The sequence below is a fragment of the Martes martes genome, assembly GCF_963455335.1.
Source record: "Martes martes genome assembly, chromosome: 16".
In the NCBI taxonomy this organism is placed as follows: domain Eukaryota; kingdom Metazoa; phylum Chordata; class Mammalia; order Carnivora; family Mustelidae; genus Martes; species Martes martes.
Window position 1 is genome coordinate 30054002 of NC_137904.1, and position 18934 is coordinate 30072935.

Below are 18934 nucleotides of genomic sequence, written 5' to 3' on the forward strand. Positions count from 1 at the left end.
TATTTCAGCAAAATAAAAAATGGGGTGGAAGGCTTGTAAATGGTTTAACTGATAAGATGAATTAAATTGTTTAGTGAGATCTTTCTACAAAATACTTTCTCAGTTAAATTTTGTTAATATTAGCATACTTTAAATCTTTATATTTAAGAGATCATTCTTCACATCAAAACAGTAGAGTTGGAATATTTCACTATGAGTTGGATTTGTATTTGCCTCTGGATCTGCTTTTGGATCTTCACAGAAGTGGTTTCTATTTGATGTCTTGAAATCTTTAAGGCTGATTTATGAGCTTAAACTCTTTGGTTCGATTGAGTTTAATACTGGTCTATGTGGTAGGGGATATTATTTAACATTTTCTGACATGTAAACTGTCTTAAATTTTGTTGAGGAAAAGAGGAGTTGTAACCTGGGGGCAAGCCCATTTTCATTACTTTAATTGTGCGATTTATTAGGATTTTAAGCTTTTTATAAATGTTTTAGTGTTATAGGACAGAATTAAAAGGATTTAGAATAAAAGGAGTTTAACAAAAGGACTTTGCAACAGGATTGCAATAGTTTTTATATTTGATGGATTTGGCTAGCCGCTTTTCATTTCAATCATCATGCTACATTCTGTTAAATGCTGTAGAACAGGTGTGTGTAACGTCATTCTCTCTATTGTACATGCAAATAAACACAATTTTATATATAAAAAGTTAATCCTCTACAATTTGGAGGATTACATTATGGGAGGGTGATGACTCCATTAGGCATCATGGAGAGTACATGCTCCTATTTCTACTGCATGAAAAATCAGGTTAATAGCTACAGTGTTCATGAGATTGTAGAATTTTTATACTAACACTTTAAAAATTGTGTTTATTCAAACCATCTACAATACATTATTTAAAGCAGAGTTAAGGTTTTGTTACCTAGTTTTCTGACTCTGAAATTAGAATTTTTTTTTTTTTTTAAACTGAAGAGCATGACTCAAATGAATTTGGAGGTTCCATTATTATTTGTTTGCTTATTGTTGACTCTGGTCTTTTCTGCCTGCCTAGTTTTGGTAGTAGTTATGTTGGAGGCTAAGCCATTTGCAAGTTAAGGTTTTATTTTGTGTTTAAAATTTTTGCTTGGCTCTCTTTGAATATCTGTGAAGAATCCAAGTCTTCAGTAATTGTTGGATGGCTGACTTTCTAGTGCAAAGTCAGGAGTATTGATATAACCTGTTAGGTAGCTGAAACCAATGGGAGTTCTTCCATTCAGGTTTGAGAAACACAAAACCATCAAACCATTCTCATCAGTATTATTTGCATTTTAGGGGCGCCTGGGTGGCTCAGTGGGTTAAAGCCTCTGCCTTCGGCTCAGGTCATGATCCCAGGGTCCTGGGATCGAGCCCCGCATCGGGCTCTCTGCTCAGCAGGGAGCCTGCTTCCTCCCCTCTCTCTCTCTGCCTGCCTCTCTGCCTACTTGTGATCTATGTCTGTCAAATAAAGAAATAAAATCTAAAAAAAAAAAAAAAAAAAAAAGAGTATTATTTGCATTTTAAATACATGATGTTTCATTCATCAAAATATCAAATTGTTATGTATAATATAGGTACAAATTGTAAAGATGTTCTAGACACCAGGAAGCAGAAGTAGAATGGTTATTGTTGAAGGTGAAGGTGAAATATGTTAGGAGTGAAGAATTGGGCTTCCATAGACGAAGTTCACCTATAATTAATTTGGAACATAAATACTGTGGGCTTTGGACGAGTTAATTGTTAACTTGTACTTGATTGAAGTTGTGTTGTTAATTGTGAAATTTGATTTATTTGTTGAGCAGGAGTAACAGTATAAATCTATAGTAAATTAGTAATTTGTAAAGACTTACACATTGATTGTTATAAGCTCCTAGAAAATTAAATAGTGAGAACTTTATTCATAAATACTAATTGTGTTTTTATCTTTTATCTTTATCATATTCACATGTTAGTATAGTCTGTCAAGGAATGATAGAGTTAGTCTTAACCTATTTTGTATAATTATATTAACAATTTAAAAATGTAATATTAGGTACATCATGTCACAATCGAAATGTATAACCATTAGCCTGTCTCTTCTGCATCAGCCCCCTTTACTTTTGGAGTGTTCTGTTAACAAGGATTCTAAACATTACAGCTACTTTTTATCAGCCAGTGAAAAAATGAGACATTGTTAATAGCATGCTGAAGTCCCCTGGCTACCTCTTCTAAATATCTTTATCCTAATCCCCTAAGAGGTATATCCCAATTTTTGAAATTGATGTTTATGAGGTTAGTGTGTAATGTAACTGAAAATCTGTATGTGTATGTATGCACATCAATGTGCATGCTTGTACTGGTGTACCCATATACGTGCACAACTTATTTCTACCTTTTTCAAAATTTTTAGTTGTAGTAAAAATCACATGACATTTACCATCTTTAGATCACCGTTTGGTTCAGTAGTGTACATAGATCTCTAGAACTTTTTCAACTTGTGAAGTTGAATCTCTGTATCCATTGTGTAACAGCTCTCCATCTCTCCCTGGCCCAGGCCCAGCCCATGATAACCACATTCAACTTTCTGTTTCTATGAGTTTAACTACTTTAGATGCTTCATGTAAGTAGAGTAATGGAGTTGTCTTTTTGTAACCGGCATATTTCACTTAGCATAATGTCCTCAAGATTTATCCATATGTAGCATGTAACAGGATTTCCTTCTTTTTAAAAGCTGGATAATATTTCATTGTGTGTATATAGCACATTTTCATTATCCATTCAATCCATTGATGGACCTTTGGGTTGCTTTCACCTTTTGGTTATTGTGAATAATGCTGCAATGAACATGAGTATTTAAGAGCTTGGTGTATCTTTTTTAAAAAATTAATATTTTAAGAGCAGTTTTATTTGTATAACAGAATTGGATGGAAAGCACAGAGGGTTCCTGTGTACCCCCTGCCTACCCTCCAATTCTCCCACTATCCACATCTTTCCATGTTGACACCTAAATTGATATATCATTACCACCCAAAGTCTATAGATTATATTACAATTCCCTCTTAGTGTTATATATTCTATGGGTTTTGACAAATGAGTAATGCCATATACCCATCATTGTAATATCATACAGAATAGTGTCACTGCCTTAAACATCATTTGTGCTCTATGAATTAATCTCTCCTTCCTCTAAACCCCTGATAACAACTGATCTTTTTATTGTCTCCATAGTTTCAGGTGCCTCGTTAGAGCAGTAGGTAGCGCATCAGTCTCATATTGTCTCTATAGTTTTGCCTTTTCCAGAATGTCATATGATGGTCACACAGTAGGTAGCTTTTTCAGGTTGACTTGTTTCACTAAGTGGCAAATTTAATTTTCCCCCATGTTTTTTTCATGGATTGATTGTTCATTTCATTTTAGTCCTGAATAATATTCCATTGGCTGGTTATATCACAGTTTATCCATTCACCTACTGAAGGATGTCCTAACTGCTTCTGAGTTTTGGCAACTAGAAAAATGGTAAAAATGCTACAAACAGGGGTGCCTGGGTGGCTCAGTTGGTTAAGCGGCTGCCTTCAGCTCATGTCATGATTCTAGGGTCCTGGGATTGAGCCCCGCATTGGGCTCTCTGCTCAGTGGAGAGCCTGCTTCTCTCTCCACTCTGCCTGCTGCTCTGCTTACTTGTGTTCTCTCTCTATCTCTCTGTCAAATAAATAAAATCTTAAAAAAAATGCTACAAACATGTGTGCAAGTTTTTGTGTGGACAAAGCTTTCAACAACTTTGGGTAAATACCAAGGAGTGTGATTACTGGATTGGGTGATAAGAGTATCTTTAGTTTTGTAAGAAACTGCCAAACTGTTTTCCAATGTGGCTGTACTATTTTGCATTCCTACTAGCAAGGAATAAGAGTTCCTGTTCTCCAAATCCTTGCCAACATTTGTTATGGCCATTATTATGGATCTTGGCCATTCTAATAGATGTGTAGTGATATTTCATTGTTTTAATTTTAATTTCCTTGATGACATATGATGTGGAGCATTTTTTCATATGCCTGTTTGCTATCTGTATATCATCTTTGGTTAGGTGTCTGTTCAGATCTTTTTTCCATTTTTTGATTTGGGTTCTTCACTTTCTTATTGTTCAGTGTTGAGTTCTTTGTATGTTTTTAATAACTGTCCTTTATCAGATGTGTCTTTTGCAAAGATGTCTCCTGACTGTGGCTTGTTTTCTCATTCTTTTGATATACATACCTTTTTAAAAAAAAGATTTTATTTATTTATTTGGCAGAGAGAGAGAGATCACAAGTAGGCAGAGAGGCAGGCAGGAGGCGGGGAAGCAGACTCCCTGCTGAGCGGAGAGCCTGATGCAGGGCTGGATCCCAAGACCTTGGTTGGGATCATGACCTGAGCTGAAGACAGCCGCTTAACTGACTGAACCACCAAGGCGCCCTGATATATATACCTTTTTAAAGAGTAAAACCCAAATTTTTAATATTTATAGAAAAACATGTATAAACCAATCCTAACAAGTTTTCTGAAATACTAGATATTTTAGGAAGTTGCAAAAATACCAGAGAGGGGTCTTGCATACACTTTACCTAGTTTTTCTTCATGGTTACCTCATATATAAGTACAGAATAATATATAAACCAAGAAATGACATTGGTGGACAATAAGTAGAATTACATAGTATGTAAAGTTTTGAGATTAGTTTTTCCATTTAGCACGATGTTCTTGAGGTATATCCAAGTTGTTTAACATGAACAGTTCTACTTGTGTATTGATTAGTATTACATGGTATAGAGATATTCATCTGTTGTATGACATCTAGGATGATTTCCCTTTTGGGCTGTTTTGAATAAAACTACTGTAAAACTTTGTGTACTGGTTTGTGTGAACATAATTTTTTATTTGGGCATTTGGGATAAATGCCCAGTACTGTGATTGCTGGGATGTATGGTAAGTATAAGTTGTTACTCCTTTTTTTTTTTTTTTTAAACAGATTATTTATTTATTTGAGTGAGAGAGAAAGAATGAGTGGGGAGGAGGGGCAAAGGGAGAGGAAGAAGCCAACTCCCTGCTGAGCAGGGAGCCCAATGCAGGGCTCCATCCCAGGACCCAGGATCATGACCTGAGCCAAAGGCAGACACTTAACCAACTGAGCCACCCAGATGCCTCTTTTGCTGTTTTTAAAGAAAACAACAAACTTTTTTCAAGAGGGGTTGTACTATTTTTCATTTCCAAGAATGCATGAAAGATTTAGTTTCTTTGTGTCTTCACCAATGCTTGTTATTACCATGATTTTCTGTTTTAGTTATTCTAATCGCTATGTAATTATATGTCATTTTGGTCTTAATTTCAATTTTCTTGATGGCTGATAATGTTGAGAATCTTTTCTTTGTTTCATTTGCCATCTGTATCTTCTTTCCAGTGTAATATCTTTTTATTTTTTTTGCCAGTTTCTAATTGGATTGTATTTTTTTTTCAGTGTTGAGTTTGAGTTTGTATTTTGTGGGTATGAGTTTTTTTTGTCAGACATGGGTTTTCTAAGTATTTTTTCCCCCAATGTGTAGCTTTTTTTTGTGTGTTCTTGTTAATTTTTTTGCTTGTTTTTAAAAATTTTAATTCCAGTTTATTGATTTTTTTTTTTTTGGTCCTATGCATCATACTTTTTGATGCTGTGTATGTCTACCTCTTCACCAAACCCTAAGTCCTGCAGGTTTTCTTCTGAAAGTTACATAGTTTTACATATAAATCTGTGATCTGTTTTGAGTTAATTTTGGATAAAGGTCCAGTTTGAGGTCCAGTTTTATTTTTTTCCTGTGGATGTCCAGTTGCTCCAGGACTACTTGTTGAAAAGACTGTTCTTCTCTGTTTAATTGCTATTATACCTTTATAAAAATTAGTTGGCCGTATTTGTGTGGGTCTGTTTGTACTTTTCTGTTTCCTTAATCTGTGTATCATATCAATTATATATTTCCATGTATTTGGATTATCTTTCATTTCTTTTATCAGCATTTTGCAGTTTTCAGTATATAAATCCTACATGTGTTTTGTTAGATTTATTCATTTAATTTTCTTTTGCACAATTATAAATGTTATTTTACTTTTTAAAAAAAGTTTAATTCCAGTTGGTGTAATAACAGTGTAATGTTAATTTCAGGTGTACAAATTGTTATTGTACCGTTAATCTCATTACTAGTTAATCCATTACTAGTATATAGAAATATATTTGATTTGGGGGAATCTGGGTGGCTCACTCAGTTAGGCATCTGCCTTCAGCTCAAGTTATGATCTCAGGGTTCTGGGATCAGGCCTCGTGTCTTTGGCTCCCCTGCTCAGTGGGGAGTCTGCTTCTCCCTCTCCCTCTGCCTCTCCCCACCCCCTTCTCCTATTCTTTCTCTCTCTCTCTCTCGAATAAATAAATAAAATCTTAAAAAAAAAAAAAAAGGAAACACATTTGATTTTTGTATGTTGATCTTGTCTCATGTGACCTTGCTGGATTAACTTACTTATTAGCTTTAGGGTTTTTTTGTTGTTGTTGTTGTTTGTTTGTTTGTTTTTGTGGTTGTTGATTCTGTGTATTAGTCATGTTATCAGCACCCAAGGATTTTATTTCTACCTTTCTTATCTGCATGCCTTTTTTCTTTCTTTCTTGTCTTATTGCTTTGGCTAGAACTTCCAGTTGTATGTTAAATAGCAGTGATGAGAGTGGTTATTCTTGCCTTGTTCTTGACCTCAGGGGGAGGGCATTTAGTCTATATGGTGTTAGCTCTAGGGTTTTGTGATATTATGTAATACCTAAAGCAGGTATTGGAGTTCCTGATTGGAGTTCCTGATTCTGTAAATAGCCTGTTTTTTTCTCCGTGAAGGCTTGTAGAAACTTCTTGTTACCACCATCATGAAATGATGCACATTGGTGTTGTTTGTTGAATCTTTTGTTCCAGACCTTCAGAGAGCTTATAAAGTCATATTCTTTTGTTCTGGGAAAAAGTTTTGGAATATTTCATAGATGATTTCTTCGTCTCTGTTTTCTCTCTCTATCTTCCTTTTTTTTTTTTTTCCCTTTTCTCTTCTCCTATCTATAAATTGGACTTTTGACTAGAATTTGACTTTGGACTGTTCCTTTAACATTTTATGTGTATGTGTGTATATTAATGCTGTTTTCCTCTAGTTTTTACATTTTTGCCGAGAAATTTTTCTCAATTTTACCTTTGCCCTTGTGTTGAGTTTATTAAATAATCTATCTTGTTTTTTTAATTTCTAGGAGCTCCTTTTATTCTCCAAGAGTCCATTTTTCATTGCATTCTTTTATTATTCCATGACTATAATATCTTCTCTTGTATCTTATAAATTATTAGTGAAGTGATTATATATATAGATATATATGTAATTTTTGATGTCTTTCTTCCTGTCTAGAGTTAGACACTTGCAGATGATTGTTTTCATTGTCTGCACATATTTGTGAGTGGCAAACTAAAAACCTGATCAAAAGTTCTGTGTTGTGTTTGTCAATTTTTAATTTACTGTTTGGTGCTTTGGGTGTGCTCTTTGTTGGAGCTTTCTGATTGACAGTGTCTTTTGGTCTTTCTTCATGGACTGACTTGTTAAATTTCCCAGAGAAAGCTCACAAGCTCTTTTACAATCTCCTAATTGTATAAGGATAAATCTCAAGTATACCCAACATAATCAGGTATCAAATTGTTTGAGTCTTAGATTTTTTTTTTCCCCCATGACGAGCTTGAACTTTTACTTAGGGCTGCTAAGTTAGTCATCAAGTATCTGTTTCCAAAATTTGTGGGCATTATTATATAGTTTTCAACCCTGCTTGATTTAATGTACTCTAACTGGAATTTTCAGAAGGGATAAAATGAAATGTGTGTCTTCAGTCTACCAGCTTGTCTCAGAAGATGAAACCATTTACTTGTCTCTTCTGGAATTTGTCTCCTTATTTAAAAATAAAGCAAAATTTCGGGAGGAATTAATATATTTGTATGGTTTGAAAACTAGAACATACAAAGTATATGGACAGTGAAAGCTTTTTTTCCTTATTTTTGTTCCCTGTCTTTTGCATTTTCCATTTTCCCTCCCATAGGTCACTATTAGTTAGGATTTTTTATGTATCCTTAGAGAGTGTATGTAGGTGTGTATATATGCAAATAAGTCTTTCTTTCTCCATGTTATACAAAAGATGGGATAGTATTGTGTATTTTTCTATTTTTGTGTATATATATATATATATATATGTTTCCACTTTATATTTTAGCTTTCATTTAATATTTCCATAGAGTATACATTTTTTTTTTACAGCTATGGGAAATACTTCATTATATATTTGGAACTTAGTAGTCTGCTGCTGTTACAAACAATGCTATAGTGAATAATTTTGTATTTAAATTATTTTCCTCATGGCTAATTATATATGTAGGGTGAAGTCTTAGCAGTGATATTTCTCTGTTAAAGGCTATTTGCATTTAGAATTTTTATTGATATGGCCAGAGAATTTTACAGAACTTTTGGATTTTTTTGAGAAGGTCTATGTGAAGGTCAATGCGTATTAGTAGAATTAAAAGTTTTTTAATGATAGTTTCTAACTTACTTAGAAGTAGTAAAAATAGTATAACAATCTTTAAGAACCTATTACCCATCATTTTATGGCTACTTTTAATTCATTAGCATCTATTCTCCTTCATCCAAAATATTATGAACTATCCCCTTCCAGATACTGTACCAGCCTCTTGGTTAATATTTTATTATTTACTTCCAAAAGATAAAGAATCTTAAAATTATAACTGTAGTACCATTTTCACTTCTTCAAAATTAGCAAATTTCAATAAAAATTTTCAATATAGTTTTACATGGAATTTCTCTCATGTGTTAGGTTGAGCACCTTTTTATGTGGTTCTGAGCCTTTTTGTATTTCCTGACTATTCTTCTGCTTGTTGCTGCTATTTTACATTGGTTTTATATCCAGTAATATTGTTGAGTTCAATTATTGTCATTATCCTGTCTAGGGCTTTCAGTATAGGGTTGAATAGGAACAGTTAATTGGGTATCCTTGTGTTATTACTCATTTTCATGGGAATGATCTAAAGCATTATCTATGATTTTGTTATACAATATTTTGTAAATAATCATTGGGAAAAGAAAACTTATTTTTGTTGTTTTCTTTTGTTCTTATCATGACTAGGTATAGAATCAAATGCTTTTTTGGCATTTGTTGAAATGCTAATATAATGAATTACATTAATAGGTTTTGTAATGTGAAATTATTATTTGGGTAATCCAACTTTGTTATGAGATTTTATTTTTTTTCTAATATATTGCTATCCAGTTTACTATTTTTAAAAGGATTTTTGCATTTATGTATATTGATAATGACCTATAATTTCATAATTTTTCTGTCCTTACCTCCCTTTAATTACTTTTGACATAAAAATTATACTAGCCTTAGGTAATTAGTTCGTGGAGTTTGGGGTGGTTTTTGATCTCATGGAGCGTGTGTATAAGATTGAAGTTGGTGCCAACTTTTTAAAAAAGATATTTTAAATGCTGGTTCAATTTTAAAAATAGTTATAGGTTTATTTATAGCTGTTCTATTTTTGTTCAATCAAGTGTATTAATTATGTCAATTTGTCATGAATGTTTTGCTATCTTTTTAGCTGCCTATATTTTGAGAGCATGAAAATAATGGAAAGTGTAAAAGCATGCTTCTCAAAGTTTTATTTTACCTTTTATTTTATGTTCCTTTTCAGGTACTCAAAAGTGTGACAACTTTGCTGAAAAAAGGCCCCTCCTTGGTGTTTGTAAGAGCACTGGATCTTCTGGGTAAGGAAATTAAAAAATTCTTTGAACCACAATTAAAAATTTGTATTGTTATTTCAGAGGGTGAATTTTGGTATCTTAAAATCCTTGTTACCGTAAGACAATGCTCTTAAAAGAAGGAAGAGAAAAGAATTAAAAGCATATTTAGGGTTTCCTGTGGCACCAGTCTTGTGATTTCTGTTTACTGTTTTCTCATATGCAGGGTGATAGCAGGAGACAAAAGAAAACAAGCAATAGATCAGAATTCAGTCTTGAAATAAAAGATTAGCATCATTAAGTGTTTTTTTTTTTTAAGTTTATGTGTTTTTTATCATAGTAGCTTTTATGGAGACCAAACTAAAATCTGGGGAGCCTTGAAACTGTTCTGAATGTTGAATGTGCTGCATTACCCACAGCCTTTATTGAGTATTTGAGTAAATTCTCTGTTGAATCATTGACTAACCACTGGGCTACATAGACTTGGGGCAACCCAAGGAAACCAGGCTTTAAAATAATAAGAATTAAAGAAAAGTAAAACTGAGCAGAGATATTAGTAACTACACATTGTAGAGGGAGACAGATTTACAGAGTTGTTATATTGTATTATATTTATATAATTTTAATGTTGAGTTTTCAATATAAAGTTAGGACCCATTCCGAGAAACAAGAAAGTGTGTCATGTTGAGGAAGAAAAGGGAGGCAGTAGAAACTGTTCTGCTAGTCTCTGGATGTTAAATTTTACAGATAAGGATTTAAAATATGTTCTAAGAAGTAAATGAGTCGTGTTTCTAAAATTAAAGAAAGTGTGGTAACAGTGGCTCAACAAATAGAGCACCTCAATAGGGAGTTAGAAATTATAGAAAACCTAATGGAAATTCTGGAGTTGAAAAGAACGAAAAGTGAAGTGATAATCTCACTAGAGGGACTCAGTATATGAGAGCATGAGAATTAGGGAACTGATGTGTTTACAGAGGCACTGAACAAGAGTGGGAGCTACAAAGAGGGTTGGCCGCAGTGGTAAAGCTGCTTTGTTAACTTCTGTTTTCCTGAAGTTTAGCCCTCTGTCGTTCAGGGGCATGTAGACCTGTGGAAACCCCATGAAAAGATGTGTTCGTGGAAGGTATTCACCTACCTGCTGAGTTGGGTTTGCAGTTTTTGAAAGGTTTTCTACTCATTGACCCTGCTAACATTAGTATGATGAAGGAGATTGCTTTTGTTTTTACAAGATTCATTTACTGAGGTACCACTTTATAAAAAAATAAGGCAGAAAGTAAGGTGATTATATGCAGTTGGTGATGGGATCATTTGTTGAGGGATGCATTTAATGGTACGGGGGTCATATTAGTTAGGGTTCTCCAAAGAAACAAAACCAGTATGATGTGGGGTATATATGTGTGTAGTTGTATGGAGAGAGAGAGGGAGAGGGAGGTTGAGATTGAGATTTTAAGAAATTGGCTCACATGACTGTGAAGACTGGCAAGTCCAAATCTAGACACTGAGGGAAGAGTTGCAGTCCCAGTCCAAAGATGGAATTGTCTCTTCCTCCAAGGAGGTCAGTAGTTTTTCCTGTTAAGGCTTTCAACTGATTGGATGAGGCACACTCAGATTATAGAACATAATCTGCTTAACTCAAACTTTACTGATTTAAATATTAATCTTATGTAAAAACTACTTTCTCAGAAACATCTAGAATAATATTTGACCAAATCTGGTTATTTGGTCAATATATTGACCAAATGGCCTAGTCCTATTGACATATAAAATTAATCACCATAGGGACAGTGAATTTAGTCCTAATTACAATAGCATTTGCCTATTACAAAAAGTCTGTTGTAGATATTTATTTTCCTCCCCTTGTTTCTGCTCCTGAAATTATTTCATAGTAGAGGAATCATTCTAGTAAGAGACTTTTATATGTTTGTATCATTTGCTGTGTTGTTTTAAGAGTGATCATTGATGAATAAATGTAAAGATACTTTTGAATTAAGTTCTTAAGTCATTTCATGGACCGTAACTTCGAGCAAGATATATCCTGTTGCTACTAGATACAAGCTCTCTCTTGCCTGTATGCTGTCTTTTTTTCTCTCTTGTTTTATACCTTTCTTTCCAATGGAAGACAATGGCAGGAAATACCCATTTTGTTTTCACTTATTTATTTGCTGATCTGATTACAATAAACAACTGTTCTGTGTAGTATCTTTGTCAGAATGTTTATAGTCTCAAGAAGGACATTTTCATGTAGGATTGTGTTTCTTTTTTTTTCTTTTAAAGATTTTATTTATTTATTTGACAGACAGAGATCACAAGTAGGCAGAGAGGTAGGCAGAGAGAGAGAGAGAGAGAGGAGGAAGCAAGCTCTCTGCGGAGCAGAGAGCCCAATGCGGGGCTCGATCCCAGGACCCTGGGATCATGACCCGAGCCGAAGGCAGAGGCTTTAACCCACTGAGCCACCCAGGCGCCCCAGGATTGTGTTTCTTGCAAGTGTTACGATTGTTGGTGAATACAATTTTCTCTAATCTGAGCTAGTGCTTTGTGTGTGTGTGTGTGTGTGTGTGTGTGTGTGCGTGCATTTATATATTAAAGATTTTATTTATTTATTTGACAGAGAGGGATACAGTGAGAGAGGGAACACAAGCAGGGGGGTGGGAGAGGGAGAAGCAGGCTTCACACAGAGCAAGGAGCCTGATGCGGGGCTCTATCCCAGGACCCTGGGATCATGACCTGAGCTTAGGGCAGACACTTAATGACTGAGCCACCCAGGCGCCAGAGTATGTGTATGTTTTAAGAGTTATTCTAAGTGGGCAGTAGGTTAGCAGATGGTGATATTGAATAGACTAGACACTTTTTAATAACTCCAAAGCTGAATATAATAACAGAGAAATCTAGTTATAGGTCAATTCTTTTAGAATCTGTTTCCCAGATTCTGGGATTTTAAAAAAGTTATAACCCCAAATTTTTATGAGGCATATGCTTATTGACTGTGCTAATATAGCACTGGGGAATGGAAAGCAAATGTTGAATGCCTACTATGTATCAGGTCTATTAAATATTTTCCACTATGTAACATCATTTAATCTTAAAACAAGCCTCTGAAGGAGATTGTATTATCCTCATTTTATACATGAGGAAACTAAAATTAAGTGAGGTTCAGTCACAGTTAGTTGTGGACCCAGGCTTTTGCCCATTTTCCAAGTCTGTAGATGGAACATGCCTTTGCATTTAGGATACTCTAACTTCTTTTTCATGTATTAAACTTACTTTCCTGTTTTCTGGGCAGTTATTTTTAGAGTTAATAAAGAATTATTTTAAAATGTAGCAAGTAGGTTGTATTTACACACTTATTTAAACAGTAACTTCTTAGGAGACTTTTTGTTTTGTGTATATTTTGTCTCAGTATTTCTGTAGAAGTGGAATATACTTTTGTTGTTGATTTTACTTTTATTGTTTTAAGCAGTGCGATGCATACTGTTATGCAGCTACTTAGCTGGAATTTTTCAGAGTGTGAAGGGACCTCCCTGATTGTTTCTTCTTCTTGTGAACACATTGTTTAGTAAACGCAAAGGGAATCTCCTTTGCGTGATAGCAGTAATATACAAAGGCCACGGGCACTGGGAAATAGAACTAGTTAATTTAAGAAACACTTACAAGTTGTTTTTGTTTTTTTTTATTATGCACTGCAGTATTGTATAACCTTCTAGAAGGGGGAGATGGGCATAAAGGACTTATTTTTCATTAATCAGCGAAATGCTTCCTTAACTAATGTTCTCTAAGTCCTTTGACACATAGTAAGATGAACTCCAGAGAAGTCCTGTGTCTTTCTGTTAGACCCCAGTAAGATGAATAATGGACAGCCCTTTCTTCCTTGCCCCCATCAATGAACCTGTGGATGTGTATAATGGCTGTGCCCAGAATGAACAAGCACACAGCCATGACACCCGTCTTGGGCAGAATCTTGAACCACATTGTATCGCAGTTGCCAAGACCAAGGAACGCTCTTATTTAATGAAGTTCAGTGCCAACCTTTGTCAAAAATGAAGTAATTTCAAGACAGGGCAGGTTCCCTACTAATATTCAAATAAGTATCTGTTTTCATCTTAAATTTACCTTGAAAAAGAAAGTAAGTTTAATAGCTAAATAAGAAAGTCTTAATTTAAAAATTAAGGACTATTCATTAAATATAATACAGTTAGTTCACTGTATTTATTTTTTGCAGTTTTGTTGCAGAACTTCGATTGGCAGAATTCCATGGGACTGGTATTTGGTAACCACTGCCCGAAAGCAGTAGTTATTTAGGTAGAGGTTAAGCACTGTTTCAGTTTCCTGAAGTGTTACTGAATAGACTTTATTTCAAGTTGTGTATAAAGTAATAAAAGTTCTGTTAATTAAAACTAGAAAGATGATTGCTTGGGATAATAGGTATGCAATGTTTCTTTTTGTGGTGAAATGTCACAGATGATGTTACATATGATACCATGTATTTTGAGTTTTGACTAATTTTCATCCTGTTGTGTTCATGCAGTCTGATGAAATCACATTTTGGGCTGGTGTTACTTCTGCAGTCATGAGAGATTTAAGATGTTCTTCCAGTTTTGGGTGCTTTAATATATGAGCTTTCCAAACAGTTCCTTGGCCTTCTTTCAAGGACAAAGTCTTTCACTTGCCCATCTCTGGTATTTTTCACTCCTATGGGTGTTCTGCATTTTCTACTGGCTCTCTGCTTGGCTCTGTGGCTCTCTTTCTTATTTTCAAAGAATGGGCTTTTACATCTTTGGCATACCATTTATCAGGGTTGCCACATTGGCATGAAGGTTTTTAATGCAATGGATCAGCATAGTAGGATATCCAGTATCATGGATTGCTCATGGGGCTCTGGACTTTATATCTAGAGTATGCCCTGTTCATCTGATTGTGGATGTAATGAAATCTTAAGGAAACAAGATGACATTACTATTACTACTTAAGACTTTCTCTCATGTGGCTTAGAGATACACTTTATATATCTTGAAATGTTGCACTGCCTTTAGTAAACGAAAGTCGCTAGCATGAATGTTAATCATGCAGCATTTACTGTGTTCACTTTCTCACTTAAAGCAAATTTTTAATTTTCCTATAGGGGGAAGGCAGAGAGCCAGAATATTACACACTTGACTCATGCTTACAAAGTTTTAAAACACATGCTGGACAAATCTGTAAACTGAGACACACATTATTATGTAATATTTTAACCACGGAAAGCTTGAAAAATGTGTTTATTTTAAAAAATAGTATCTGAACTATGGACACTCCTAAGTGGTGTGTTATAAGGTCATATTTACAGACATTACTGTATATTTCCTTGTGATCCTGAAATTGGTACAAATCTCAAAAGGCCCACCAAAATGGTTGCATATAAGTGACCAAACCAAAGGAATGTTGGCTTAGTTTTTTAAAGAACTTCCTTACTTGCTATTATATGCTACATGTATCCCTGAAAACCTGGAAACAGATGAATACTCAAACAGAGTAATTTGAGGAAAGTTCAAGTCAAACATGTGGGAGCTGAGACTTTTTACCATTTCCAGGCAAGGGAAGAGAGCCATTAGCAGAAACTGTGAAGGGAGCCCTATCAAAAGGTTCACATACAGAAACTCTGGTGTAAGGATTTGGTTTACCTGTAATAACCTGATAGTGGAGCACTCAGTGTATGGCAACTATTTCTCTAGATGGCTCCCTCAGGCTGAACCCAGCCAGAAGCCAGAGGCTGAGTTCTGAAGGTTCTGAGAGCCCGCTGAAGCAATCCATACTGTATGGGTCAGTCTCCCGTGGCAGGGAGCAGGGTGCAGACAATACGGAGTGTACTGGGAGGAGTAGCACACTTCTATTCAGTAAAATTCCACACTAAAACAGAGTTTATGGGGAAAACAAGTATGGAGGAAATTTCTGCTGTGTTGTAGTGTAATCAGAGCAATAATACTAATTAAAAGAAATTTTAAATAGAAATGTTAACACTAATAAAAAACCCACTAATAATAAGGAATTTTACCGAAAAAGGAAGTGAAGATACTTTTTTGTAACGGGTGTGTAAAGAAGTGTCGAGACAGTTAAATTAGGGAGAAAAGAGAAAAATGGATAAAGACCGTATAGAAACAAGTTCTAAGTACATTGTATGCCTAAGCATGCCTTAACACATGGTCAGACTGAGCCATAAAGAACCTGGTTCCTCCTGGTTTTCTCTGTTCAGTTGAACTAGAGTACTTTGTATTCAATTGCTGTTGGGTTGTAGCACAAAAAATTAAAATGCTGTCAATTCCATTTATTAACACAGCTTCCTGATACGCTGACATAACCCCCATTTAGAATCATAAATAATACCAAAAAACTTGGGACGCCTGGGTGGCTCAGTTGGTTGAGCGGCTGCCTTCGGCTCAGGTCATGATCTCAGCGTCCTGGGATCGAGTCCCACATCGGGCTCCTTGCTCGGCGGGGAGCCTGCTTCTCCCTCTGCCTCTGCCTGCCACTCTGTCTGTCTGTGCTCCCTCGCGCTCTCTCTCTAACAAATAAATAAATTAAAAAAAAAAAAGTTTAAAAAAAAAAATAAAAAATAAAAAAAAAATAAAAAAAAAAAATAAAAAAAAAAATAATACCAAAAAACCTGTATGAACATGCTTTTCATGGCTTTATTGAAGTAGAATTGGCATAAAATAAGCTATATATGAAGTGTACAGTTTTGTGTTTGACATATGTATACACCTATGGAAACCATCACCCCCAAAATATTCCTTGTGTTCCTTTATAACTCTTCCCTCTCAGCTCCTTTTCTTTAGATGACTAGTGATCACAATAGGTTAGTCTGCATTTTCTATGATGTTTATGTAAATGGAATCATATAGCATCTTTGGTCAGGCTTCTGTTATGTAGCATATTTATTTTGAGATTCATCCATGTTGTTGCATTTATCAATAATTTATTTTTATTGCTGACTAGTATCATATCATGAATATTGATTACCCGTTCACCTGTTGATGGATATTTCAGTTGTTTTGTAGACTTTGGCTTTTACAAATAGTGCTGCTATGAAGATAATTTTCAAGTATTTGTATAAACATATGCTTTTTTTCCCCTTTGGGACCAATACCTGTGAGTAGAGTGGCTGAATCACATGTTAGGTGTATGTTTTTCAAAGTGGTTATTTTTACAGTCCTACCAGCAGTGTATGAGATTTCTAGTTCTACTTCCTCACCAACAGTTGGCTTTTTATCAGTCTTTTAAATTTTAGCCATTCTAAGAAATATGTAGTGGTCTTTCGTTATGATTTTACTTTGTACATTACCAATTTTTAAAAAATATTTATTTATTTTAGAGAGAGAGAGAGAGTGGGGAAAGAGGCAGAGAGAGAGAGGGAGAGAGAGAATCGCAAGCATACTCCCCAATGAGCATGAAGCCTGATGCAGGGCTCAATCTCAGGACCCTGAGATCATGACCTAAGCTGAAATTGAGAGTCAGACACTTAACCCACTGAGCCACCCAGGTATACAGTGTACATTACCAATTTTTGAAAAAAAATTCTCAATCTTCTAAACTCAAAATGGATGAAAGACCTCAACATGAGACAGGAATCCATCAAAATCCTAGAGGAAAACATAGGCCTCTTTGACATTGGCTATAGTTACTTCTTTCAAGATACGTCTCCAAAGGCAAGGGAAACAAAAGCAAAAATGAACTTTTGGGATCTCATCAAGATAATAAGCTTCTGCACAGCAAAGGAAATAGTCAACAAAACTAAGAGACAGCACACGGAATGGGAGAAGATATTTCAAATGACATTACAGAGAAAAGGCTGATATCTAAGATCTATAAAGAACTTCTTTAACTCAACACTCAAAAAACTAATAACCCAGTCAAAAAATGGGCAGGAGACATGGACAGACACTTCTCAAAAAAAAGACATGCAAATGGCTAACAGACACATGAGAAAAATGCTCAGCTTCACTAGCCATCAGGGAAATGCAAATCAAAACCACTATGAAATATCACCTTACATCAGTTAGAGTGGCAAAAATTAACAAATCAGGAAACAACAAATGTTGGTGAGGATGTGAAGAAAGGGTAACCCTCTTACACTGTTGGTGGGAATGCAACCTGGTACAGCCACTATGGAAAACAGTATTGAGGTTCCTTGATATTAAGAATAGAGCTACCCTATGACCCAGCAGTTATGTACTACTAGTTATTTACCCCAAAGATACAGACTTAGTGAAAAGAAGGGGCACGTGCACCCCAATGTTCATAGCAGCAACGTCCACAATAGCCTAACTGTGAAAGGAGCGGAGATGCCCTTCAACAGATGAATGGATAAAGATGTGGTTCATATACACAATGGAATAATATTCAGCTGTCAGAAACAATGAGTACCCACCATTTGCATCAACATGGATGGACTGGAGGGGATTATGTTAAGTGAAGTAAGCCAAGCAGATAAATACAATTATATGGTTTTACTTATGAGTGAGACCATAACTTCACTTATGAGTGAAACCACTTTTAAGTTTCACTTAAAAGTTTCATTTGTGGAACATAAGCACTAGCATGGAGGACCATAGGGGAAGGGAGGGAAATCCAAAGGGGGAGAAGTCAGAGAGGGAGATGAACCATGAGAGACTGTGGACCTGGAGAAACAATCTGGGGGTTTCAGAGTGGAGAGGGGGATAACAGGGTGATGGGTATTAAAGAGGGCACATGCTGTGATGAGCACTGGGTATTAAACTTAACTAATCAGTCACTGAACACTGCATCAAGACTAGTTATGTACTATACAGTGACTAACTGAACGTAATAAAAAATTATTATTCTTTAAAAAATTTTTCACTCTTCAATTTAGTTAACTCTTCTTTCATATCTTATTTGAGCATTCTGAGTTTGTGATTTTCTGATTTATAGTGTTGTTTCAAATCTGTAATTGCTTATTATACAAATACAAATTTGTATTGCAAATATGCAATTGCTAAATAAACATTATTGTATTGTAAGCAATAAGCAGTATTGATTTACTATATGTAATGGTTCTCGAAAAGCCACAACTTTATACCTTTCTTTTTCTTCTTGGTATAATGGAGCTTTTGCACAACACACAGAAATTGAATATGAATTAAGAGTAATATTTCTATATATGGT

General features: G+C 35.0%; 1 protein-coding gene across 6 annotated transcripts in view; it reads left to right on the plus strand.

Moving 5' to 3' along the window:
- Nucleotides 1-18934, plus strand: part of BCAS3 (BCAS3 microtubule associated cell migration factor) — a 581171-nt gene that overhangs the window by 80687 nt on the left and 481550 nt on the right. For all 6 annotated transcript variants that reach the window (XM_080825313.1, XM_080825315.1, XM_080825314.1 and 3 more), the window contains exon 7: nt 9736-9808. In XM_080825313.1, the coding sequence (XP_080681439.1) occupies nt 9736-9808 (73 nt within the window). The remainder of the gene's footprint in view (nt 1-9735; nt 9809-18934) is intronic.